The sequence below is a fragment of the Scyliorhinus canicula genome, chromosome 2 (assembly GCF_902713615.1).
Source record: "Scyliorhinus canicula chromosome 2, sScyCan1.1, whole genome shotgun sequence".
In the NCBI taxonomy this organism is placed as follows: domain Eukaryota; kingdom Metazoa; phylum Chordata; class Chondrichthyes; order Carcharhiniformes; family Scyliorhinidae; genus Scyliorhinus; species Scyliorhinus canicula.
Genome location: NC_052147.1, coordinates 236,994,668 through 237,020,716, shown reverse-complemented (window position 1 = coordinate 237,020,716; position 26,049 = coordinate 236,994,668). Strand labels below are relative to the sequence as shown.

Genomic DNA, 26,049 nt, shown 5'->3' with positions numbered 1-26,049 from the left:
TGGCTGCACACAGCTATCATGTAAGTTAGCAGGTTTTTTCCCGATGAACAGTAAATCAATTTATTCGACTGTCTCAGTATTAGTGAAACGTTTCATATTCATTGTGTTTGAAAGTTTTTTGATGCGTTTATGCTGTGAACAGTGGGAGTTAAGAGACAGAGACAGAAACTTAGACAGTCATATTTCTAAAGAGGAAACTGCAGGGGCCTTTGTTAAGACAAAGAGGTTGAAAGTTATTTGTTACAATCAAGTGAAATGACCCACTTACATACTGTCTGCATCAGAAGTAACATGCGTGGGTTAATTACGTGGGTGATGTTTCCGCTTCTTTTTGAGACCTGCCCTGTCATGATATGCAAACATGCAGCTAATGAACACTTAGAATAGGACATGACCAATGAGCAGTCATGACACTCAGGGGTGGAATCTCACTATAAATGGAATGATGGCCTCTTTCCACAGACCAACATCTACAGAGTGAGACAGAGTATACCTCCAGCATCACACCCCAGCATGTGGCTTAGAGCAGGCTGGTTCAGTTAGACTGAGTTACTACAATTAGATTAGCAGAGAGTCAAACTCATTGAGAACGGTGCTAATAGTTCAATTAATGGATTGAACTCATTTCAAAGTCTGGAGCATCTTTTACTTAAAACTGCACCAAGTGGCAGCCTGTGTAATTCCAAACTACATAACACAACATGCCCAATTTGCAGGCTCTGCATTAATTCCATTGATGAAAGCTCCAGTAGGACACGCTATGGAGGAGCAGGGTGTAGCAGCCAGAAAATTCCCGATTTCAGGATTTAGCAGCACATGTGCAAACATCAGGAGTTGGTGTCAGATTTACCCCTTTCAGAATGACAAACGCGGACAGTCTTGCCGCAAATTCCCAGCCAACAACTGCAATTTGGGACAATCTAGCTCCAAAGGGCATTGCTTATGGCAGAGAGTTGAGAATGATTTCAGGACTTGGGAGTTCTCAGCTACAATAAGCGATTTCCTTCTGAGCAAATTGTCATTGGAGAAAGCAAGATTAAGTGATGACATAAGCGTTCTATTGTGACAGCACGTGTAAAAACGGCACGAAAGAGTAAATTCTGTTTTATTTTGTTTCATGCATTGACCACACATTGACCAAAGCAATTTGCTGCAAGTCACTTATTTTGAATTATTCTTCCCAGCTGTCTTCCCATGATGTTCATTGTGAAAGTTTGAGTAGCTTGTAAAGGAATCATTTGACAGGTTTTTGCAATGCAGAATATTGACAATGCAGCTCATAGAATTACATAGAATTTTAACAGTGCAGAAGGAGGCTATTCAGCCCATCGAGTCTGCACCCGCTCTTGGAAAGAGCACCCTACTTCAGCCCATGCCTCCACCCTATCCCCGTAATCCCACCTCACCTTTTTGGACACTAAGGGAAATTAATCATGGCCAATCCACCTAACCTGCATAGCTTTGGACTGTGGGAAGAAACCGGAGCACCTGGAGGAAGCCCACGCAGACAGGGGGAGAACTGGCAGACTCCACACAGACAGCGATCCATGCCGGGAATCAAACCTGGGACCCTGGAATTGTGAAGCAACTGTGCTAACCACTGTGCTGCCGTGCTGCTCCCACTGTGCTGCCGTGCTGCTCCCACTGTGCTACCGTGCTGCTTGTAAAATGATATAATTTAAGACACTTTTTACTGTTTGCAGGTGGCAATATATTGGGTTCCAGAAAGATTAGGAAAAACTGTCTGGCAGGAGCCCTGTCACAGTAATGCAAAAGTGTAGCAGAAACCAATTAAAGCTCAGGTATAAATATTAATGTAATAATGCAAAATAGTGGTTTGCACATTTGGACAGAATAATTTAAGCCATGTTTGAGTTATAGTAAAATGCCCAGACTATGAGTCTATAAGGCATCTGCCTCAATCCAAGCTGATGCTGGATGCTACAATGTGTTAGTGCGCACTGTGGAAGAGAGTTAACGAGCACAGCATAGGACCTCTGGCCTCCTTAATCCTGTAATTTCATTCTATACATAACCTTCTCAATCTCCAGATATCTGAAAGGCAGGTCGATAATTATGTTAAAAAAAACACACTGACTTAAAGTGCGATTATAATCCCACACCAGTGTGATTACGAACATATGAACAACGAGCAGAAGTAGGCCATTCAGCCCCTCAAACATGCTCAGCCATTTAATAAGATCCAGGCTGATCTGATAGTAATCTCAAATCTGCATCCCGCCCACCCCCCAATAACCTATCAACCCCTTGCGTAACAAGAATCCATCCACCTCTGCCTTAAAAATATTTTTAAAATTCTGCTTCCACCACCTTTTGAAGAAGAGAATTCCAAAGACTCAATGACTGAAGCATAACCTCCGTACTTTTGTATTCAGTTCCCTTCACAATAAATGATAACATTTTATTAGCTTTCCCAATTACTTGCTGTACCTGCATATTAACTGTCATAATGGCTACAAAGAGCATGGGGAATCGGCACTAAATCACCCTGTGAGCTTCGTGAAACATGGATTCCCGTAGTAAGCAAATGGGAGGGGCTCCCAATGGGGAATGAGTAGCAGGAGCTTAAAACCCACTGCTTCATGGCAGCACAGTAGCGCAGTGGTTAGCACTGCTGCCTCACGGCTCCGAGGTCCCAGGTTCGATCCCGGCTCTGGGTCACTATCCGTGTGGAGTTTGCACATTCTCCCCGTGTTTGCGTGGGTTTCGCCCCCGCAACCCAAACATGTGCAGGGCAGGTGGATTGGCCACACTAAATTACCCCTTAATTGGAAAAAAAAATTAATTGGGTCCTCTAAAACTATTTATTTTTTAAAAACCCACTGCTTTGACCCAGACCGGGAAGCTGCAGGTGCTGGGGTTTTGACCTGAGTGCTGTGAGCCGCAGTGACAGCTTTTCTCGTTATTTTGATAAAAGGCCTTGGTGAAGTTGTTACACTAACCTTTGGTGATTCATTCACAAAGGCTGATTCCTCTGACCTCGGAACTCTGCAATCTCTCACCATTTAAAAATAATGCTTCTTTTTTATTGTTTCTGCCAAAGTGAATCCTTTCATATTTTCCCACATTATACTCCATTTGCCCACTCATTTAACCTTTCTATATCCTCTTGTCACCTCCTTCTGTCCACTTCACAACTTACTTCCCTACCTATCTTTGTGCCCATCAGCTAATTTGCAGCCATCCCATCTGTCCCCTCATCTAAGTCATATCTATAAATTATAATAAGAAGTCTTACAACACCAGGTTAAAGTCCAACAGGTTTGTTACAAACACTAGCTTTCGGGGCACTGCTTCACCTGAGGAAGGAGTAGTGCTCCGAAAGCTAGTGTTTGAAACATATCTGATGGGCTTTAACCTGGTGTTGTAAGACTTCTTACTGTGCTCACCCCAGTCCAACGCCAGCATCTCCACATCATGACTATAAATTATAAACAGTTGGGGTCCGATCACTGATCCCTGTGGCGCTCCACTCATTACATCCTGCCAATCTGAAAAATACCCAATTATGCATTCTCTCTGCTTCCTGTCAGCCAGCCTGTCTTCTATCCTTGCTCGTATGTTAGCCCTTGTACTATGAGCTTTTATTCTTCACAATAACCTTTGATAAGGTACCTTACCACATGCCTCATGGAAACCTAAGTACAATACATCCACTAGTATCCCTTCATCAACAGCACATGTGACTTCCTGAAAGAACTCCAATAAGTTGGTTGGACATGATTCGGCATTTAAAAACAAACATGTTCACTCTGCTGATTACCATGAACATATCCAAGTGCCCTTCTATAGCTTCTTTAATAATAATTTCTAAGTTTCCCTAAATAAATCGTAATCTGACTAGCCTATAGTTTCCTACTTTCTGTCTCCCTTGCTTTTTGAATAATGCAGTTACATTTGCTATCTTCCAATCTAATGGAATCTTCCACATATCTAGGGAGTTTTGGAAAATTAGAGTTATAGAGGTTTACACCATGGAAACAGGCCCTTATGCCCAACTTGTCCATGCCGTCCAATTTTTAGCACTAAGCTAGTCCCAATTGCTCCCATTTGGCCCATATCCCTCCATACCCATCTTACCAATATAACTGTCTAAATGCTTTTAAAAAGACAAAATTGTACCCGCCTGTACTACTGCCTCTGACAGCTCGTTCCAGAGAACTCACCACCCTCTGTGTGAAAAAAATGCCCCTCTGGACCCTTTGGTATCTCTCCCCTCTTACCTTAAACCTATGCCCTCTAGTTTTAGACTCCACTGCCTTACGGAAAATTTGTTGACTATCTACCTTATCTATGCCCTCATTATTTTATAGACCTCTAGAAGATCACCCCTAAACCTCCTACACTCCAGGGAAAAAAGTCCCAGTCTATCCAGCCTCTCCATGTAACTCAAACCATCAAGTCCCAGTAGCATCCCGATAAATGTTTTCTGCACTCTTTCTAGTTTAATAATATCCTTTCTGTAATAGGGTGATCAGAACTGTACACAGTATTCCACGTTTAGCCTCCCTAGTGTCTTGTACAACTTCAACAAGATCAATGTTTGATCAAAATTAAAACCAATGCATCAACTATCTCATGAACCACTTCTTTTAAGATCCTAGGATGAAGTCCATCAGGCCCTGGACTCTTGTCAGCACGCAGCTCCAACAATTTACTCAGTACAACTTCTCTGGTGATTATAATTTTCCTGACTTCCCTCTTTCCCTTCCATTCCCTGATTTATAGCTCCTTCTGGATGTCATTTGTATCCTCTACAGTGAAGATTGATGAAACATACCCTTTCAATTCATCTTACATTTCTTAGTTTTCCATTATTAGTTATCCAGATTCACTTTCTATTGGTTGAATCTTAACTGGCAACAAATAATTCAGTTGTAAGTAGATAGCTTTACTGAGGGCAACTTAGGATGGCAACTGGCCAGTGACACCCACCTCACCAGAATAATAAAATACTATTTATTTTCTGCGTCAGTGAATGAAAGTAGTCTTTGTAAGAGGTGCGCAGTCTTCAACAATTGCATTCATTTCCTGCCCCTTATCTTCTTCTTGCAGAAAGAAATCCTTTTAAAATCTGCAACCATCCAAATTCTCTTATATTGAATATACAATTAAGGCAGCCTTCATTGTCAATCATTACAGACACATTGAAGTTCGCAACATAACAGCTTAAGTGCTCGGACTAAAAAAATGGCTGGTAGTAACAGGATCCCAGGAAAGAATACATATATCACTTCGCAACTAAACTCTTGTTTGAGCTGCAGTTGATGGGCTATGCAGATTGTGGCAGAATGTAGATGCTGGTATATTTCATTCCATTTCATAAGGTGACCCTTTCAATGGCAACACCATCAAAGGAAACACAAACACGTAGAAATAATATTTCTACTTGTGCTGCTGAATTCATTTTGGATTTGGGGCATTTATTTCTGGAGGACATCCTGTGAATAAAAAAACATATAAATCAGATGTGCTTCATAACAATCTTAGCACAATTCAAGGACAACTTCACAACAAGAACAGTGTTGAGAGATTCTGCAATGCCACAATTATCCAGTGACAGGATTGAATGTTGGAGACCTGTTGTTCCCAGCCTGCTTTAATGTGCTTTCAATCCCTCTTTTATCACTTATTGATAAAAGTAACATTCCTGCATCAAAATGAGAAATTGAGACAGGTTACAGTTTATTCAATAGATCGTGTTAAGATTGACTTGAGAAATGTTTTACCTTGCTGTCCATTATTCTAACCCAGACATATTTAATAATGTTTATACATGTTCAACAAAGGAAAAAAACGAGCATATTTTGAAAAAATTCCTTCAGTTGTTGTCCCTTAGTTTTATGTTTTTTTAAATCATTCAAGAGATGTTGGTATAGCTGCCAAGTCCATCATTTATTCTCCATACCTAAGTGCCTTTGACTAAGGATCTTGCTGGACTATTTCAGAGGGCAGTTAAGGGCATTTATGTGGTAATATGACTATATTGTTTTGCCATTACAGTACAACATCAAGTGCAATGCTAAAAAAGTGAATTTTTATTGGTGATGAGTTTGACTGGGTAAAATCAATCATATAGATTTAAGGAATAAACTTTAAAGCAGGCAACATGACGGTTAGCATCATAGTTTTTGATATGCCAATTCACGAGAGTTAGCAGACTTGGTCAAAATCCATAATTTCCAGAGTTAACGATTTTAAATTTCAAGGGTCGGAAAATTAAGAATAAATAAAGAAGAAATAATTTCTCAGCTGAGATGTCTAATAGAATATAGCAATGCAGAATGGAATACATTGCTTGAGATTCATACAAAGGTCAACCAGAAACAGACCTTCTCCGGGTAATAACCTTAGAATATTAGAATTAAATTATCAGTATTTATACAGTTAAATTGCCATATTTCTACAATGGCTTACTCATGCAAACCATGCCAAATTTCTTGACTTGAATAAATTGGCTTAGATTGTGTCAGCATTCCCCAATATTACAGCTGTGAAGCTGGCATCAAATCCTGGCATCCACACTGCAGTTAATCGCAGAAATCCAGAAGTTGTTGCCTGTGATACCTCATCCCTCCACAAGGTGCGCTGTTAAATCCCCAATGATTGAACTCTGTAGAAAACTCACTGAAGAAACCCTTTCGAATAAGGTGAAAAAGGGTATTTAACTGCATTGTAAGGTCAGAATTACTTTTGAATAGCCTGTCTGACATGGGAAGACTTATTTTATATTTATGGAATGTCAAATTTCTATAATTAGAGGAATCCACAGGGTTGCAATTAGTATATATTTTATAAGCTTGTTTATGATATTTCAGCTGCCACCTGAATCCCATGTATATACCCTAACCTTTATTCCACTCTGTAATATGATGTAAAAGTGAAAGATAATCAGTGCTTTTCACTTGCTCATTTGCTGTCTGTGATAATTCGCCCATGTGATTGGCTGTTTAACCTGCTTGCTGACATCACTGCTTCTGGATACCAGCAATTCCCTTGAGCTGACACCAAAATGAAAATAACTTTGTGAGACGTGAAATCCACACCACAGCTTTTTTCAAGATCAGACACAGGCACTGGCACTTCATCACTGACAGCAAGATCCAAACCATTATTGTATTATAGTCTTTACAAGTTTCTAGCCATTATCTATGCCCAACTTTAGGCATGATCTTCACTTACATCGCAAGGGTTTTGGTATCAACAGCCACAATTTGTACCAGGGAGTTTGTCATTTTTCGTAAGAACATTACTTATCTCTGAGTATTTAAAAATAATTACAATGTAACAGCAGCTCCTGGGATTAAGTGCAATAAAATATTATTGAGGTGATAGACAGGCTTATGTATAATGCAGACAATTCCTTTTGAACTTTTGAACTCTCTAATGGATATTCCATTCAAAGATTTGTCCACTTTTACGTAACTTTGCTGTATTAAAAATGCTAAATTGTTATGATGTAGCATAGTTCAGTGGCTACTGTGTTCAAGTATCCAACTCCTTACTCAGAACATAGGAAGACACAAAACTGGAAATGGTCACTGCAGGTCGACAGGCTGAATCCAGTGAAGAAATCGGTGTTTAAAACCTGACATGAATTTGACATTCCTGGAGATAAACATCATCAGTCTCAGTCAGATTATCTTTGATGACAGCGGCTGAAAAGAGAGCACAATATTTCAGCTGCTCACAGATAATCCCAATAGGTTAGCCAATTGAAGGTGGCCAAGAAGATATTGCACACCTTCATATATCCTTGGGTTTGACTTGTTCCCTATTTAAAACAAAGACACTACTTTTTTAAAAAATCATTCATCGGCTCTGGGCGTCACTGGCTGGGCCAGTTTTTATTTCCCATCCCTAATTGCCCCTGAGAAGGTAGTGCCGAGCTACCTTCTTGAACTGCCTCAGACCATGTGGTATGGGTACATCCACAGTACTATTACGGAGAGAATTCCAAGATTTTGACCCAATGACAGTAAAGAAACAACAATGTATTTCCAAGTCAGAATGGTGTGTGGTTTGGAGGAGAACGTCCAGGTGGTGGTGTTCCATGTGAATATCTAGATTATAACAGTTGTGGGTTTGACTGTTTAAGGAAGCTGGTGAGTTCCAGCAGTGCATCCTGTAGATGGTGCACACTGCTGCTACTCTGTGTCGGTGGTGGAGGGAACGAATGTTTGTGGGTGGGGTTCAAATCAAATGGGCTGCTCTGTCCTTGATGGTTTTGATCTTTTGAGTGATGTTGGAGCTACGCTCATCCAGGTAAGTGGAAAGTATTCCATTTCACTCCTGATTTGTGCCTTGTATGATGGTGGGCAGGCTTTGGGGAGTCAGGGGATGAGTTACTCGCCACATGATTCCTAGTCTCTGCTCTGCTGTTGTAGCCACAGTATTTATATTGTAACAGTCCTTCCTGTTTATTTCCTTTGTTCCCAATTTTTTTGTTTTATTTATATTATTTTGGTCCATGGACCCATAATCGGGATGTAATTTTAAGCAGAAGATTCAAAGTTGAAGAAGCCTGCTTTCCAGGACACTGTTTCCCAGGTTTTGTATTTTGGAAGGATGAGCTCTTTGGCATGGAGTGAATCTTAGGAACCAGGTTGTGGAGGGAGTCAGTTCGATTAATTAACTGGCAGCCAATGGGTTGGCCAGGGACAGTGTTCTGCCTAACAATGGTCAGTGATTGGTTCCTGAGTGATGCTTTCTGAGAGAACTTGGCAGAAGCGTTTAGACCTTGGAAGTGAAGGGAGCGCTCTCACCCTCTCTCCTACAAAGTGAAAGAGCTGCTCTATTGCTCTGAAAACAATGAGTGCCTGGCACATCCTCTGCTGTGAATCTGAAATGATGCTGAGTCTGCAGAGAAAGTACCAAAACGAAAGCCTGAACTTCAGAAAGACATTGACTGGAGGTCAACCCACTGCATCAAGGATCTTATCCTTTTATTTTATTCATATTTTCTTTCCCTTTCCACCACCCTTTCCTCTCTGTGTCATTTGTGTGTGCATGTGTGCGTAGAGAGAGTAGAGCAAGTTAGGAAGAGGAAGTTGGTAAAGGGGTAGTAGATAGCCAATTACCTTTTCTGCCCATTTAATTATAATGCTGTATACAATAAAAGATTATTTGTGTTTTAAAATTACAAACCTAGTGATTGTAGTTTATTAGGCTTAAACAAGGATCTCGGGTATTTAAAATAAATTCCAATTCTTCCTGTTGTGACTCCGGGCCAAGTGGGGCTGGAATTGACCGCACACTAGTCCAGGGTGGCATGACAATATGGCTTGTCCAGTTCAGTTTCTAGTTAATGATAATCCTAAAAATGTTGATAGTAGGGAATTCAGCAATGGTAATGCCATTGAATGTCAAAGGGTGATGGTTCAATTCTCTCTTGTTGGAGATGGTCATTGCCTGCCAATTGCCACTTGTCAGCCAAAGCCTAGATATTGTCCAGGACTTGCTGGATTTGGACTAGAGCTGTTTCAGTAAATGAGAATGATCGTGAATGATACTGAACATTATGCAATCATCAGTGAACATCGCCACCATACTGAGAGACAACAGAACATTTTTGCACCCTGGAACCACTGTCCCTGTTCCCAGGGGGCTGCCTCAACAATCCTGGTAATCTATTGGAGGACACATTGCTGGACAGCTACACCCTGCAAACCCATTTGAACACTGGTATCTGCAGTTATGATGACAGCAGTCTGGGTGTGCACTATTGGAGTGGAATTTATTTAAGCTGTGGTACACCTCAGGGTTGACCTACATCGCGTGCAATGTGACATACAGGGGGATGTCTGCAATCCTCACAAGGCCCCATAGTCACTCTAGCTTCTTCACTCTGGCGAGAGAGAATAAATGTGCTGCATTCTTTTGGAATTCAGTGTCTCACTGACCTACATAATGCAACAATGGGCAGCAAACTGGGAGATCTTGCAACTATCACCTGCTTTAGCCTGAAATGTGTCCAATTTCGCAGCCACGGCCAATGACCTCCTCATCCTCTTATTAAGCCTGCAAATTGCAGCAGCAGGTGGCAGGTTTCAGTGAAAACTTTCTTCATGAAACAGAGACATCTAATATGATACTCGGAGATTGAATGTTTTGAGTGGGAAAGTGAGGGATACTACGTACCTGAGGCTGAGTTAGAAATACTGTGAGATTGCACATGGTGCGACATTAGTACAGGAAGTGAAAAGGGAACCCGGGGGCATTTACTGGCAGGATAAATATCACAATGGTTCACTATGCTGTAGTTGTGAAAGTTCCTTTCCTAGGCATGATGGGATACTTGACCAAAGGTCATTATGGAGAAGCTGGCTTCATCGCGAGTAATTAGTGGCTGAACAGCCTGTATAAACAGACTACTCATTATGAGACAGAAGGAGATAAGGGGGAACCAAAGGCCATACCTAAGCCTGAAGGTTGAGATAATTGAAACATTTACTGGTGGAATCGTATAGTTAGTTAAGAAATTAATGACTGTTGAGAAACATTGTAATGAAATGTAGAAAGATAAGGACAATAATTATGTGCTGCAACTCTTGCGACATTGAGAGGGGTTGCTTGGGTGACTGAGGCTCCTTCTGTCTATCATATGCTTGAAATAAAATCTACGCTTCCTTGAATCTCTCAGACTCAAGATGGGTCATTTTTACCACAACAGAAGGACACAGCTGATCATGCTGTAAAAAAAAGTAGCTTTGTTGTATCAATTATTTAAAGTGAAATTTACCTTTTTATATGAAATATCATTTGCCTCTGACTTTATGTGTGTAATTTGCATTGGTTTGGATTCATGTTCAGGTAAAACTTACAAAAAGTGGAACATTGTTGATAATTTCTTAATTTGGTGGCCATCCAGTAAATTTGGATATTTTGATTTATGGCTTCTCCACAAGGATTGCAATGGTTCTTTCTTGTTCCTGAACACCCATTCAGCTGTGCACTTTTAAAAGAGGGCATTAGCTGGAAATTTAAACTCCAAAATGGCAGCACAAGTGTCAAAACTCTGCATACTTCCAGTAGACACTTGTTGCACACTCCTGGACCCCGCCTCAAAATGTGGTTCAGATCAGCATGCCCATGATTTGGAGGCAAATCAACATCTTTCATGGCTGAACTCAATGTCCTGTAAATTTCCTCCCTTAGTTAGCTACGGTGTCATAAGCACTTCAACTGCAGAAAATGGTTTATCTTCAAGGACGAAGAACATTCTGAAAGAATTCGCACTTTTTTAGAAGACACTAGCCAAAATTCTCCAGTCATGGCGATTTACTATTCCCACCGGCAGCGGACTCCTGCCAGCAGTGTAGGGTTGGGTGCAATGGGAAATCCCATTGACAAACGCTGGGAAGATAGAATCCCGCTGCCAGAAAACGGTGCACGGCCAAGAAATCCGTGGCCAGGGGACCAGAGAATCCAGCCCGCAGTCCCTTAAAGGGGTAATGCAAGGTCACTAATAAGGCAAGGACTCCGATTGCTGCGATACCTAGAAACGGTCATATTTTACAAGGAAAGTTAACTAAGCAGTTTTTAAAAAATATTTTTTAAGGCATTTCTGATTTTATAACAACAAATACAAATGTAAGCAGAACTCAGGAGATAACATCCCCTCAACCAACAACCATACCCAGCCAACATGGCTTGTACACACTATTCTCCAGTCCCTCCTCCTTCTGTCGCTAAACTGAACTAAACTATCTCCCCCTAAACCCCCCCCCCCCTCCACATTCCCTAACCTCTTCCCCCCCCCCTCCATTTTATCTGCTAGCAGTTTAATTTTCCACTGAAGAAGTCGATAAATGGCTGCCACCTTCGGACGAACCCTAACGCTGAACCTCTTAGGGCAAACCTGATTTTCTCAAGGCTGAGAAACCCAGCCATGTCACTAACCCACATCTCCAATTTTGGGGACTCCGAGTCCCTCCAAGCAAATAAGAACCATCAACTAAGCAGTTTTAAAGAAGCTGGAAACCACTTGACGCTGGTGGACCTTTTACAATAGTGTCACAAGGTGGCTTATGGCTTTGGAAAACTGTGCTTAACAGCTGATTGGCTGTTTTGCTTTGGGAGAAGAAAAGAGGGACCACCAGCTTGGCTAAAGAAGACAACAGCTCCTGAAGCTCCAGACCTAATCTTGCTGAACAAAGCTGCAATTCTGTTTGGCAGATTATCACCCAGATGGTGAATACAAAATATTATCAGTGTATTCATTTTCTGAGAGTGAAATAATTACAACATTTATCACTGAGCAAATAATATGCCATAGCGAATGAACCATCTGCCTTACACTCTTCTTGGTTTTTATTTTCCATTGAGATGAATTTGAGAGGAAGTGACGTCATGGTATTTTCACTGGACTAGTAATCCAGAAACCCAGGGTTATTCTCTTGGGACCTGGCTTCGAAAACCACTGGGGCAGATACTGAAATTTGAATTCAATCACAACAATCTGGAATTAAAAGTCTAATGGTGGCCATGAAACCATTGTCAATTGTTGTCGAATCCCATCTGATTCACTAATGCCCTTTAGGGAAAGAAGACTGTTGTGCCTCTTGCTCTCGTGTACCCTCCTGGTCATCGGAACCTTGATGTCATGCTTACATAATTAAATGTATTGTCTCGTTAACATAACCATTAACCTTTCCCTATTGCAGAAAATTCACATTCCTGTAATGTGGTCGAGGAGTGTAAATAAGAGGTACATGATCAGCATATTGGAAGAAAATGTTTGTTTTACATCTGTACACAACTTGAACTTGATGCATTGCTGTCACTAAGGTGCTGAGAGGAAAAACATGTCTTATAGAGGTGGCAACCCGGTTTAAAATAAAATGAGCAGAAGTCATTATGTTGTTCTTGAAATTATTGGAAGGCAGAGGGCGGAATTCTCCATTCGTTCGCTGGCAGCGGGATTCTCTGGTCCCACCGGCAGCGCACCATCTCATGCGGGTTTCCCAGAGGCATGGGCTAGTTTCAATAGGAAATCCCATTGACAGGCGGTGGGAGCAGAATCCCACCACCAGCGAACGGCACAGAAAAAGTCTCCGTCCTCACTAGCAGCGGTAACGTGGCAGACTCGCAACGGAGAAACCCAGCTAGAATAATGTAAACCAGTCATCCAATTTATGCATCGCATAAGTAAAGTCTGTTTCCTTTCAATTCTACAGTGCCTAATGTGGCAGAAATTAGACTGCTGCACTGACGTACCTGTGGTTTTGCTCCTCCCAATCATGATTGTTGCATTATTAATATCTGCATTTGCAATTTGCAGCCTAAAAGTGAACTGAGCAGCGTGCGTCACCTGACATCAGGAAATTGGGAAGTCACCAAAATCCTTGGATATGATGAAGCCCGTCAGAAGATGTGAGTCCAACCTACACTGTCGAGCTGTCTCTTTGAATGATGGCACCAGTTATAATAATAGAACAATTGCAATCTTCTTATCCTAATTTTAATCGTCAGATACAACTTGCAAACTATACATTATTTTTCATTTAATTTTGACCCAGCATTGATAAAATCCTCATTATATTGCAAGAGTTCTGTATTGTTCAGAAAAAAGTTATGTTGTCCTGTATCTGATTTTTATACAATATTCAGATCTAAGTACTGAGATTTTCTTTCTGGTGAATGGTCATGTGGTCACTATCAGTTACATTCTATTTTGTTCGAATAATTATAATCCTTTAGCTTGGAGTCATTAAAAATAATTATTTTTAAATGCATTTTAATATCACAGTCTTCTCTGTGGAGGATATGTTCTTTGCTCCAGTTCCGAACAATGGTTAAGAATAAGACAGTTAGGTTAACATATAAACTACCCCCGAAAAGACTATTAAAATGACAGCTGTGGGAACCTTGCGGCAACAACAAAAGAGAAAACAGGCGACGAGGATTCAGGCCAGAAACACCCATCGACGAAGATTTGGAGCCAGAAAACAAAATCATTTACAAAGATTCGAGCCATAAACAATGAGCGACAAAGATTTGGGGTCTGAAGAAAACCAACGGCAACGTTCAAGCTGAAGATCATTGACAAGTTTGTGGCAAGTAAAAGAAACCTTTCAGATCATAGAGAGACATCTGGGAGTCAATCGATCGATCGCAACTGCCACAAGTATGAAATAAGGGTTTCGAAAATAATCGGGACTCAACTGTAAGTTACTGGAGCATATCTTTTAAACAAAAAAATTGAAGTTTCAATGTACTTACTGCTTGTAGTGGGTAGATGCTGCGGAGACTGCACACGTGGCACTGTAAACGAGCTGCAGGAACGGGATAGGAGGCTGCCGACTCTGCAACCTACTGTTTGGGAAGCAATGGTCCGGGCAAAGGAAGAAACTAGTTTGCTTGTGAGTTTGGAGATTGCTTGCTTTCGGGAAAAAAATGGAAGGGAGAAAGGATGAATGCTGAAGAAGTATAGATCAGGGAACTGGGATCCAAAAATTGGCGGGAAAATGTGGTGCCATGGATGCATTTGATGAGGATTATGAGACATTGAATTCTTATGAGGAAAGATTCCAATTGTATCTTGTTCCAAATCAAACACCAGAAAACCTGCATGCTGTGACTTTGCTTAGCTTGGATGGATGAAAAGCATTCATGTTGTTAGAAAATCTAGTCCACCCAGCTAAACCAGATGAAAAGACTGACAAAGAGTTAATGACAATCTTGGAAGGTAATTTCTCTCCCCATTCACTGCTGTTGGCTGAAATATTCTGCTTCTATTATGCGTAAGAGGCAACAAAGAACAAAGAAAAGTACAGCACAGGAACAGGCCCTTCGGCCCTCCAAGCTCATGCCGACCATGTTGCCCGTCAAAACTAAAATCTTCTACACTTCTGGGGTTCCTATCCCTCTATTCCCATCTTATTTATATATTTGTCAAGATGCCCCTTAAACGTCACTATCATCCCTGCTTCCACCACCTCCTCCGGCAGCGAGTTCCAGGCACCCACTATCCTTGATAAACTTGATCGGGTTTTTTGAGGAGGTGATAAAAATGATCGATGAGGGGAGGGTGGTATATGTTGTTTACATCATTGCAGACTTGTATAAAAGGTGAAGTCACACGGGATCATAGGTGAGGTGGCAAGATGGATACAGAACTGGCTTGGTCACAAAAGGCAGATGGTAAAAGTAGAAGGGTGGTTTGCTGAATGGAAGGTTGTGACACAGGGATCTGTGCTGGGGCTACTGTTGTCTGTCGTATACATAAACGATTTGGAGGAAAATGTAGCTGGTCTGATTAGTAAGGTTGCAGGTGACAGCACGGTTGGTGGAGTGGCAGATAGTGTTGTGAATTGTCAGAGGATACAGCAGGGCATCGATAGTCAGGTTTGAGACTTGGGCAGAGAAATGGCAAATGGAATTTAATGCAGATAAATAGAACATAGAACATAGAACAGTACAGCACAGAACAGGCCCTTCGGCCCTCAATGTTGTGCCGAGCCATGATCACCCTACTCAAACCCACGTATCCACCCTATACCCGTAACCCAACAACCTCCCCCTTAACCTTACTTTTATCAGGACACTACGGGCAATTTAGCATGGCCAATCCACCTATCCCGTGAGGTATGTGAGGTAATGCATTTTGGTAGGTCTAACATAGAAGTGAAATATACAGCAAAAGGCAAAACTTTTAGGAATATAGAAAGTCAGAGAGATCTGGGCGTAGAGTTCCATAGATCTTTGAAAGTGGCAACACAAGAGGACAAGGTAGTCAAGAAAGCAAATGGAATGCTTGCCTTCATTGGACGGGGCATCGAGTATAAAAACTGGCAAGTCATGCTGCAGTTGTATAGAACCTTGGTAAGGCCGCACTTGGAATATTCTCGTTGCCACGCTACCATTAGGAGGACGGAGGTTAAGGAGCGGCCTGATAGAAGTCTACAAGATTATGAGGGACATGGATAGAGTGGATAGGCAAGCACTTTTTCCCAGGGTGGGGGATTCACTCAATAGGGGGCATAGGTTTACGGTTGTGGGTCAACGTTTAGAGGAGTGGTGCGAGGCAGGTTTTTTACACAACGGGTGGTGAGTGCCTTGAACGCGCTGCCAGGGAAGGTTGTGGAAGCAGATACATTAACGGCGTTCAAAAGGCATCTCGACAAATACAGGGATAGGATAGGTATAGAGGGAAACGGCACTAGGAAGTGCTGAGGGTTTTTATCAAGGGTGATATCATGACCGGTACAAGATTGAGGGCTGAAGAGCCTGTTCCTGTGCTGTATTGTTCTTTGTTCTTGAGACAGATGTCCTCCAAAGAGACTATCTTACTGATGTATATATGTATAAATAACATGAAGATGAAATGCAATCAATATTGTGTTGGATCTGTTGTTTATGTGTTTAAAGAAAAATCGTTGGCACTCAAAGAGTAAAGAAGGAGGGGTGTTATGTATTTGAGTAACACTATTTGCTGGTGAAATGTCACGAGTGAAGTTAGCAGAGTGTTTTGTGGGACTTGAGGAGTTCACCATCTTACCCTGGTAGAAGCAACATCTCTTAATAAACCCTGCACTTTGTTTTTACGAACTTAGTGCGTGGCGCCGCTGCTTTCTTTTCTCTTTGCGCAACAAATATATCATAGGAACGATATCATCGCCCCTTCACTGTCGCTGGGTCAAACTCCCTTCCTGTCAGCATTGTGGATGCACCTACACCATATGGACCACAGCGGTTCAAGAAGCTCACCGCCACCCTTTCAAGGACAATTGGAGATGGGCAATAAATGTCTTGCCAGCAACGCCCACATTCCGTGAAAAATTTTTGAAAAATATGTAATGTAGTAAGAGATATTCAATAATATAATTTTAACTTGGCCGACTACAGACACTCATTTTCTGCCACTAAACATTACTACATTAATTGTACCTATAAATAATAGTTTACCATTTCTAAATTTCATAAAAATAATTTAACATGAGAATGTCACCTAATGGTTTGCCAATCTAATCCTGTTTAATAGATACTTTTTGAGTACAGAAGATTCACCAAGAGGAAGACACTTGTACAGGTAAGCAGAATCAGGTTAAACATATGTGTTTAAAAATAAGAGCTGTGATTAATCGAGTGTGAAGGAATATTAGTTTGAACTTAAGCAAAACAGCTTTACGCTCACTGAGTTTTCCAATGAAATTCCATTTCCGTCTGGTCATCAATTCGAATCAATGTGCAGATGACCTTATCTGATTTGCTTCATTCATTTTTATGATGTGGAGATGCCGGCGTTGGACTGGAGTGAGCACAGTAAGAAGTTTTACAACATCAGGTTAAAGTCTAACAGGTTTGTTTCGAATCACCAGCTTTCGGAGCACTGCTCCTTCCTCAGGTGAATGTCATTTTTATGGTGGGACATGCACTATCACCAAAACTGACCTGTGCAATATTGATCAGAATTAAAACCATGGTTTTTACTGCATGCTGATGTGAACTGCAAGAAAGCCAATAGCTCATAGTGGAAGTTAATTATTTTTCTTTCACAATCACAATTAGCATGAACGGTTGAAAAGTAATTTTGGTAGGAAAAATGTATTGTTCAGTGATATTTGGCAATAAGTAAATCCAATATAAAAATAGCATCTACATTCTGTACTGAGTGAATTGCTGTAAAATTGAATTAGTTAGCAAGTGACCTCAAGTTGCACTTTACAAATGCATTAAAATTAATAAAATATCCAAGAGAATTTCAAATTGGGGAGATGCAATATATTTCTGGAGGGACTAAATTAACCATATGAAAAATATAGCATTGTGCTGCATATTTCCATGAATAATATCAACTTAAATAATAATATTTTCACAAATATTTTATATCTTGAGCAAAAGGTTGCACCCTGTGGTGTAATAAAACAATATTTGTGGGATGCACATTTGTATTTTTAAATCCAGTGCAGGAATTTGACAGGAAGTTTGCTTTGTGAGTGAAAATTTGGTTTACATAAAGGTCAGATCAGCTGGGAGATGAAGCTGCCATTTATTTCACCCACAAGTAATGAAACATAAAGCTTGTTGTCAGAACCCCAGCTGTGACCAAGAGCCGGGGTACCAGAACAATTCAACAACTGTAAAACTCCACAGCAGAGATAAGTAGACGACTATTTCTGACACAGCGGGAACTGAGATGGGCAATTCTTTAAATTGCCATCAGTTTGGTCGCACAAGTTAAAGTTGAAATGAAAAATTGCAAATATTTACAAATTGTTTTTTTTACAGTCTGTCAGGCTCTTAGTTTCCTCCAGTGCTCAGACTAAAAAGGACACCAGTTCAGGACCCAATATTCTTAAAGTTAGGGTAAAAATAATTGGAGATGTTACAGATCAATAGTTTATATGGAGGAACAGGACAAGGGAAACAAGGTAATACCCTATCAGTGCATAGTGGGCAGGAGCAGGATGGTCTCCATGATCTGCAGTCATTTTTTTTTCTTCCACCCTACTGCCAGACCACATGAGCCAGATATTCCTATACTATAGCCATTACTACATCCTTTCAGCTTTCGATGCGTACATCTCTAATTTGTCTCACCATAGTCTCCTTTAGTCACACTGTTATCACTCCTGACATTTAATCATCTCTTGTCCTCTATCTAATCACAGATCATTCTCCCTGTCCCCTTTTTTTTCTGTAGCTTTGTACGTCCTTATAAATTGTTCATCTGTAACACCTCCTGGTTCCAATGAAAGGTTATCGACCTGAAACATCTATCTCGTCTGATGCCACTTGACTTTGAGCTTTTTCAGCAGTTCCTGTTGTTATTTCAGATTTCCAGCGTTGACAGTCTTTGCTTAGTTTTTGGGAAAATATGTGGTCCATTTCTTTGATGTAAACATATTGCATTTACATTTTGGTTGCAATTGCATATCAGTAGCAGCGTGGCGGTAGGAAATTCTCCGTTCTAACCGGCTTCCTTATGCTTTGCTCTATTAACAGTGTACACACTATGGGATCATTTCACCGCCAGTGTCTTTCCTGCACTTTTCATGGGGAAAACTGCACTTATTTTCAGTGCCCACTTCAGCCCCAGTAACGAACATTTCATGCTGCACTGTGAAGGTAGGCATTGAGTCAATGAGAGATACAATAGATACAATTGATTAGCTGTTCTTCCATAATTAAAACACTTTGCTGCTGTAAATAGGGTTTTGGTAATCCAGGGCAGACTTGCTGCAGCTCAAATGTAAGGTTCTCACCTGTATTGATTTAGCATTTATTCGTTGCATCTATTACACTGGTGCCAATCGACCACTTTCTGTTGAAGTGATTCGCAATTCGGTCCAGGACACCGATCATCCTGCTTTTGCCCTAAGGTCACTTTTTTTCAACGTTGAGGCTAAACTTGAAAAATCTCTCGCGTAAGCTGGCACCCACTGATGTTTTGGTTGGGGGGAAAGCTTCACAAGGGCTCGTGTGTGCCTCTGTAGTTCACATTGGTGAATCAGAATTATGGCAAATGTTAATCATGACTACAAAGTTAAGTGTGAAGGACGATAAACACAATTAACTCTGGACGTTTTCTTGGGGAGTTATGACTATGAAATATTCATTAATTTGCATTACAGTTCAATGCCAATATTGCACAAGGATGTATTACATGAATTACATCATTAGATTTTTATCAAGTGATGATCAAGTTATGATGTACATTTAATTTTCACTTTGAACTGGAAAAAGACAACCAGACATTCTGCATTTATTCCGTTATGTCACTGCAAGCATAACCCTTTTGGTGCTGTACTCTATTTAATGCTCTGCTCAATTCAGTCTAAACTATCAAGGGTTGGCTGGTGTTTTCATTCAGGTAATTGAAACATGCCGATCAGTATATCAGTTGATGCAAGAAGTTTCAGGTTTAAGAGTGTCATCATATGAGATAGTATAAAAGTCGCAGTACGACTGACACTTTATATGATCATGGTGTGCATTGTGTTTCAATGCGGCAGGCAAACTTCTTCCAACAATTGCTATTTTGCTGGGCGCTGTTTAACACCCAAATCAGAGTCCCATACAGGGCATCTAGCGGGATGTTTCTCGGTGCCAGCAATGCCAAGAGCGATCCTGCTATCAAACGGGGCTCTGTTTCCTTTGGCCTTGACGAGGAATGCCCCACTGAGGCCGCACTTACCTCACTTCCTGCCACAATGACCCTCAGCTCGTCTGTGCAGGAAGCGATCGGAGCATCATTTTTAAATGCACCCCTGATCTCTCGACTCCCATCCCCACCTCATAGGGTCGGGCACCCCTGGGCCCGAACCCTGGTATGGGCAACCTTGAAACCCTTGGCACTGCCCAGCCTTCCAGAAAGCAGTGTCAAAGTGTCAGGGCTGATAGTGCCAAGGAGCCCGGTGGCAGTGGGAGTGCCAGGGTGCCACCGAGCCCGAGCACAACCACCCAGGTTAAATCTTGCGAGACGTTCTAAGCGTCACAAATCTCACGAGAGACCATTTGATCGCTCCCACTATTTCTTCTTGTGTTACATATAAGGGTATAGGTGTTTGTTCTTGTGTTTTGGCACTAAGATTCTGAAATAGCCAAAGATATAAAGGCACACAAGACTGAGGTGGACTGTGATTTAGAATTTGAAGCCATGATTAATATATTCCGTAATTTTGATGTACATATCTAATAAACTATGTTTGAATTTAGTACCAAATCATAGTACACTTCATGATAACTGGAGCATACAGCAGCAAAAATTGTCAAAATTAAAAGTTCCTGCGAAAGAACAACCCAGAAATATAGATTTTTCACTGTCATACTGCACTTTTCCTTCCACCATTTCGAACTCCAACATTGTGAATTATGGATGGTGTGAACTTCAGATTTGTTTTCTCTATAGTCCAACTGCTGAAAGTACGACACTGGCTACATCTTAAGTCATGACATCTATGTGCTCCACTGTGCTTCCATTGTTTTTGTTTCTTTTCACATATCATACTTCAGACCTTTGGATTTCAATTTTCATCAAAAGAATTTGTGGGATGTGATCCACAATTACTTATAAAAATCCGGAAATTCAGGGCGGAATTCGATGCCCTTCCTCGAGGCAGATTTGATGACAAGGGCATTTTAATTCTGTGGGAGAGTAGTGGGTGGGAAACCATCCAGGGCAGGGAAGCTAGTGGGTAGCCTTCCTGCACCACCGCCAATGGAACCAATTGAGTGGGCAATTAATGTCCATTTCAGAGCCTCATCCTGCCACAGCTGATATTCGCCCAGGGGCGGACAGCGGCCTCCCCTTGCAGGAAGCCCAAAAAAGCAAACTCTACTGGGTTTGCTCGGGGGCTTCCGGAGTGGAGGTGGTGGGGGGAGTGTCCCGTGGTCAATGCCCCCCCCAACACTTGCTATTGACAACACTCCGCTGCCATGATGCATACCGTGTGAACTCCATCATGCCATCATTCACCTGTGGCCTGGGTCCCTCACTGATCCTCGGCCTTTCTCTGGGTGTATTGCCTGCAGCCAACGCCGCTGCCCCATGGCGCTGCCTGCAGTGACAGCTGTCAGACTCTGATTGGTCAGCAGCTCGAGGAGAGGTGGGAGTGTGGGTGGGAGTGAGAGAGGTGGGAGTGTGGGTCGGAGAGAGGGAGGTGGGAGTGTGGGTGGGAGAGAGAGAGGTGTGAGTGTGGGCGGGAGAGGAAAAAGTGGGAGTGTCGTTGGAGCGAGAGAGTTAGAGAGGTGGGAGTGGGGGCTGGAGAGGGAAAAGTGGAAGAGTAGGTGGGAGAGTGAGGAGGGGGGAGAATGGTTGGGAGAGTGAGAGAGAGGGGGGAAAGTGGGTTGGGAGAGAGAGGGAGAGGGGCGAGAGTGGTGGGAGAGTGATGGGAGAGGGGGAGTGGGGTTGGGAGAGAGAGAGGTGGGCGTGTGGGTGGCAGAGGTGGGAGCATGGGTGGAATAGGAGAGAGGTGTTGTCAGTGAAAGAGAGAAATGAAATGAAATGAAAATGAAAACCGCTTATTGTCACGAGTAGACTTCGATGAAGTTACTGTGAAAAGTCCCTAGTCGCCACATTCCGGTGCCTGTTCGGGGAGGCTGGTACGGGAATCGAACCGTGCTGCTGGCCTGCTTGGTCTGCTTTAAAAGCAGCGATTTAGGCCAGTGAGCTAAACCAGCCCCTGATGGGAAAGTAGGTGGGAGAGAGAGCGAGTGATGGGAGTATGGATCAGAGTGGGAGAGTGGGTGGGAGAGAGAAAGGTGGAATGTGGGACGGAAAAAGGTGGAGTGTGAGAGAGAGCAAGAGAGGTGGGAGATGGTGAAAGAGAGATGGGAGTGTGGGTGGGAGTGAGGTGGAGTGTGGGTGGGAGAGAGAGGTGGGAGTGTGGATGGGGGAGGAGGGAGGTGGATGTGGGTGTGAGAGTGAGGGAGGGGGAGAGTGGGTGGGAGAGTGAGAGAGGGGGGAGAGTGGGTGGGAGAGGAAGAGAGGTGGGATTGTTGTGATGGGGGGGGGAGAGAGAGAGAGTTGAGGGGTGGGAGAGAGTGAGGTGGGAGTGTTGGTGGGGAGCAGAATGAGGGTGGAGAGGGAGAGAGGAAGAGATGGATGTTGAGTGAGAGAGACAGGCGAGTGAGGGAGAGGATGTTGTGTTATGTACTCTGGGATAACACAGGCTGCAACTCGATGCAGCTTTGACCAAAAGATACTCCAGACTTTGAAAAGCCCCTAGTCCGCCACATATTCCGGCGCCTGTTCAGGGAGGCTGGTATGGGAATTGAACCTGCTGCTGGCCTGCCTTGGTCTGCTTTAAACGCCAGCTATTTAGCCCAGTGTGCTAAACCAGCCCCTCTATGAGGATATGAGACCAGCACAAATCGGTACTGGTTTTCAAAAACAGAAACCAGACATGATTACCACACCTGGGAGGGGTGGTGTGGGGGGGAGGGGGGTGGAGGCCGTTGGAGCTCCTGGGTGGTCGGGGGCAGGGCTGTGCCCTGGCACTGGCAACCTGGCAGCATGACACTGCCAAGGAGCAAAGCTTGAGGGAGAGCCTTGGCTATGAAAGTGAGGTGAAGGGGTATGATGGGTATGCATTAAGGGGGGGGGGGCCACAAGGGGAGTACTGAAAGGGAGGATGAAGGGTGGGGACATGGACAGAATTACGAGGGATAGAGGGGTACGAAGGGTGGAGGGGGATGAAGGGTGGAGGGGTGTGAAGGGTGGTTATGAAGAGGGGGGGAGTGAAGCAGGCACAAGGGTTGCTGAGAGTGGGGGTCTAATCCCTTAGTGGGGTATGCACAGTTTGGGGAGTGGGGCGATGCCAAATGCCAACGAGGATAGATGGATGTGGGGCCAGGTCACTCTTATGCTTGGATGGGATGGGGGGGGAGAGGTGACATGGGCATTTAGTGATGGGGGGGAGGTTTCCCCTCCGGGGTCAAGAGTTAGGGCGATTGCACATGTCTGCAGGGGGTCTCAATGTCCATGGGTGGGAGTATGAGATAACTTTGAGATCGGGGCCCTCTAGTTCCAGAACTCCATAAAATATTCCAAGTGTGGGATATTAGAATCATAGAATAGAATCTCTACAATGTATAAGGAGGCCATTCGGCCCATCAAGTATGTGCCGACACTCTGAAAGAGAATGCTATCTAGGCCCATTCTCCCGCTCTATCCTTGTAATTCCACCTAACCTGTAAATTCCTGGACACTAACAGGGCAAATTTATCACGGCCAATCCACTCACCTGCACATCTTTGAACTGTGGGAGGAATGCGGAGCACCCGGAGGAAACCTACTCCGACATGGGGAGAAAGTGCAAACTCCATGCAGACAGTTACCCAAGGACGGAATTGAACCCAGATCCCTGGCGCTGTGAGGCAGCAGTGCTAACCAATGTGCCACTGTGCTGTCTACTTCAGTGAGAATCTCCCCAAACTCCAAAAAAATGACTATGTGTGGGTGAATTGCTATCTGAATCGTGCCCTTAGAGCCAGAGGGAATCACCCCACGAGTCCCCCCAAAATGATAGTCATTTCCTGGGAGAAATTCATCCAACGTGTTTGTGCTTCTTTTGGGTGTTTTGTGTGTGAGTCTGTGTGTGTGTGATATCAGAACCAAGTTCTCCAGCAACATTCCTAATATTCTGGGCAGCACGGTAGCATGGTGGTTAGCATAAATGCTTCACAGCTCCAGGGTCCCAGGTTCGGTTCCCGGCTGGGTCACTGTCTGTGCGGAGTCTGCACGTCCTCCCCGTGTGTGCGTGGGTTTCCTCCGGGTGCTCCGGTTTCCTCCCACAGTCCAAAGATGTGCGGGTTAGGTGGATTGGCCATGCTAAATTGCCCGTAGTGTCCTAAAAGTAAGGTTAAGGGGGGGTTGTTGGGTTACGGGTATAGGGTGGATCCGTGGGTTTGAGTAAGGTGATCATTGCTCGGCACAACATCGAGGGCCAAAGGGCCTGTTCTGTGCTGTACTGTTCTATGTTCTATGTTCTATTCACAGAAAAGGCCCTTCAGCCCATCAAGTCTGCACCGCTGCATGAAAGGCACCTGACCTGCCAATCTTAATCTCATTTGCCAGCACTCGGCCCATAGCCTCAAATGTTAAGGTGTGCCAAGTGCTCATCCAGGTACTTTTTAAAGGATGTGAGGCAACCCACCTCTACCAACCTCCCAAGCAATGCGTTCCAGACCGTCATGACCGTCTGGTGAAAAAGAATCTTCCTCAAATCCCCCTGGACCTCCCGCCCCTCATCTTGAACTTGTGTTCCCTCATAATCGATCCTTCAGCTAAGGGGAACAGCTGTTCCTTATCCACCCTGTCCATGACCCTCATAATCCTATACATCTCAATCAGGTCGCTCCTCAGTTTTCTCTGCTCCAGCGAAAACAACCCAAGCCTATCCAACCTCCCTTCATAACTAAAATGTTCCATCCCCGGCAACATCGTGGTGAAACATGTCTGCACCCGCTCCAGTGCAATCACATCCTTTCTATAATGTGGCGACCAGAACTGCACACAGTACTCCAGCTGTGGCCTCATCGATGTTCTATATAATTCCAACATGACGTCCTTGCTTTTGTAATCGATTGATGAAGGCAAGTGTACCATATGCCCTTAGTTATCTTCCTCCTGTTGATATACTTATGGGATATCTTGGGATTTCCCCTTGTTTTGCCAGCTAGAGATTTCTCGTGTCCCCTCTTTCCTCTCCTAATTATTTTCTTAAGCTCCATCGTGCACTTTCTCTTCCTTCTCATTGTATCCTGAATATCTCTGGTCATCCATAGTTCTCTGAGCTTGTTACTCCTTCCTATTATCAGTGAACATGTTGGGCCTGTACCATCCCCATTTCCTCTTTGAATGCCCCCCCCCCCCCCCGCCCGCCCGCTCTTCTGTACATCCCCCATCAGTAACTTGTTCTAATCTATCTTGGCCGGATCCTGCCTTATTTTACGAAAGTCTGCTGTCCCCCAATCCTGTCTATCATCCCGTTCCTTTCACACAAAACTGCGCCCAAACATCAAGATCCACGGCGAGCCCTTGGACAATGTGGATCATTTCCCATACCTCGGGAGCCTCCTCTCGGTGGGAGCAGACATTGACGACGAAATCCAACATCGACTCCAATGCGCCAGTGCAGTCTGAGGATGTCTGAGGAACAGAGTATTCAAAGACCGAGACCTCAAACCAAGCTCATGGTCTACAGAGCAGCCGTGGTCCCCGCCCTTCAGTGTGCATCAGAAACATGGACAATGTACAGCAGGCACCTCAAATCCCAGGAGATATATCACCAATGTTGCCTCCATAGAATATTGCAAATCCACTGACAGGCTAGGGGTACCAACAGGACTGTCCTTTCCAAGTCCTGTATCCCCAGTATCGAGGCATTGGTCACGCTCGACCAGCTGTGATGGGCAGGCCACATTGCCCGCATGCCCGACACAAGACTCCCAAAAAAAGAGCTCTACTCCGAGCTCCGCAATGGCAATTGATCACTATGAGGCAGAGGCAATACTAAAAGACACTCTGAAAGCCACCCTAAATAAATGCCAGATCCCCAATGACACGTGGGAATCGCTTGT

The 26,049-nt window shown here is 43.3% G+C and overlaps 1 protein-coding gene across 1 annotated transcript in view; it reads left to right on the top strand.

Annotated features, from left to right (window-relative positions):
• Positions 1 to 26,049, top strand: part of LOC119962051 (inactive dipeptidyl peptidase 10-like) — a 1,164,028-nt gene that overhangs the window by 1,055,483 nt on the left and 82,496 nt on the right. Inside the window, 4 exon segments of the mRNA XM_038789842.1 lie at positions 13,304 to 13,395; positions 17,006 to 17,053; positions 18,970 to 19,039; positions 19,041 to 19,092. Coding sequence (XP_038645770.1) covers positions 13,304 to 13,395; positions 17,006 to 17,053; positions 18,970 to 19,039; positions 19,041 to 19,092 — 262 coding nt within the window.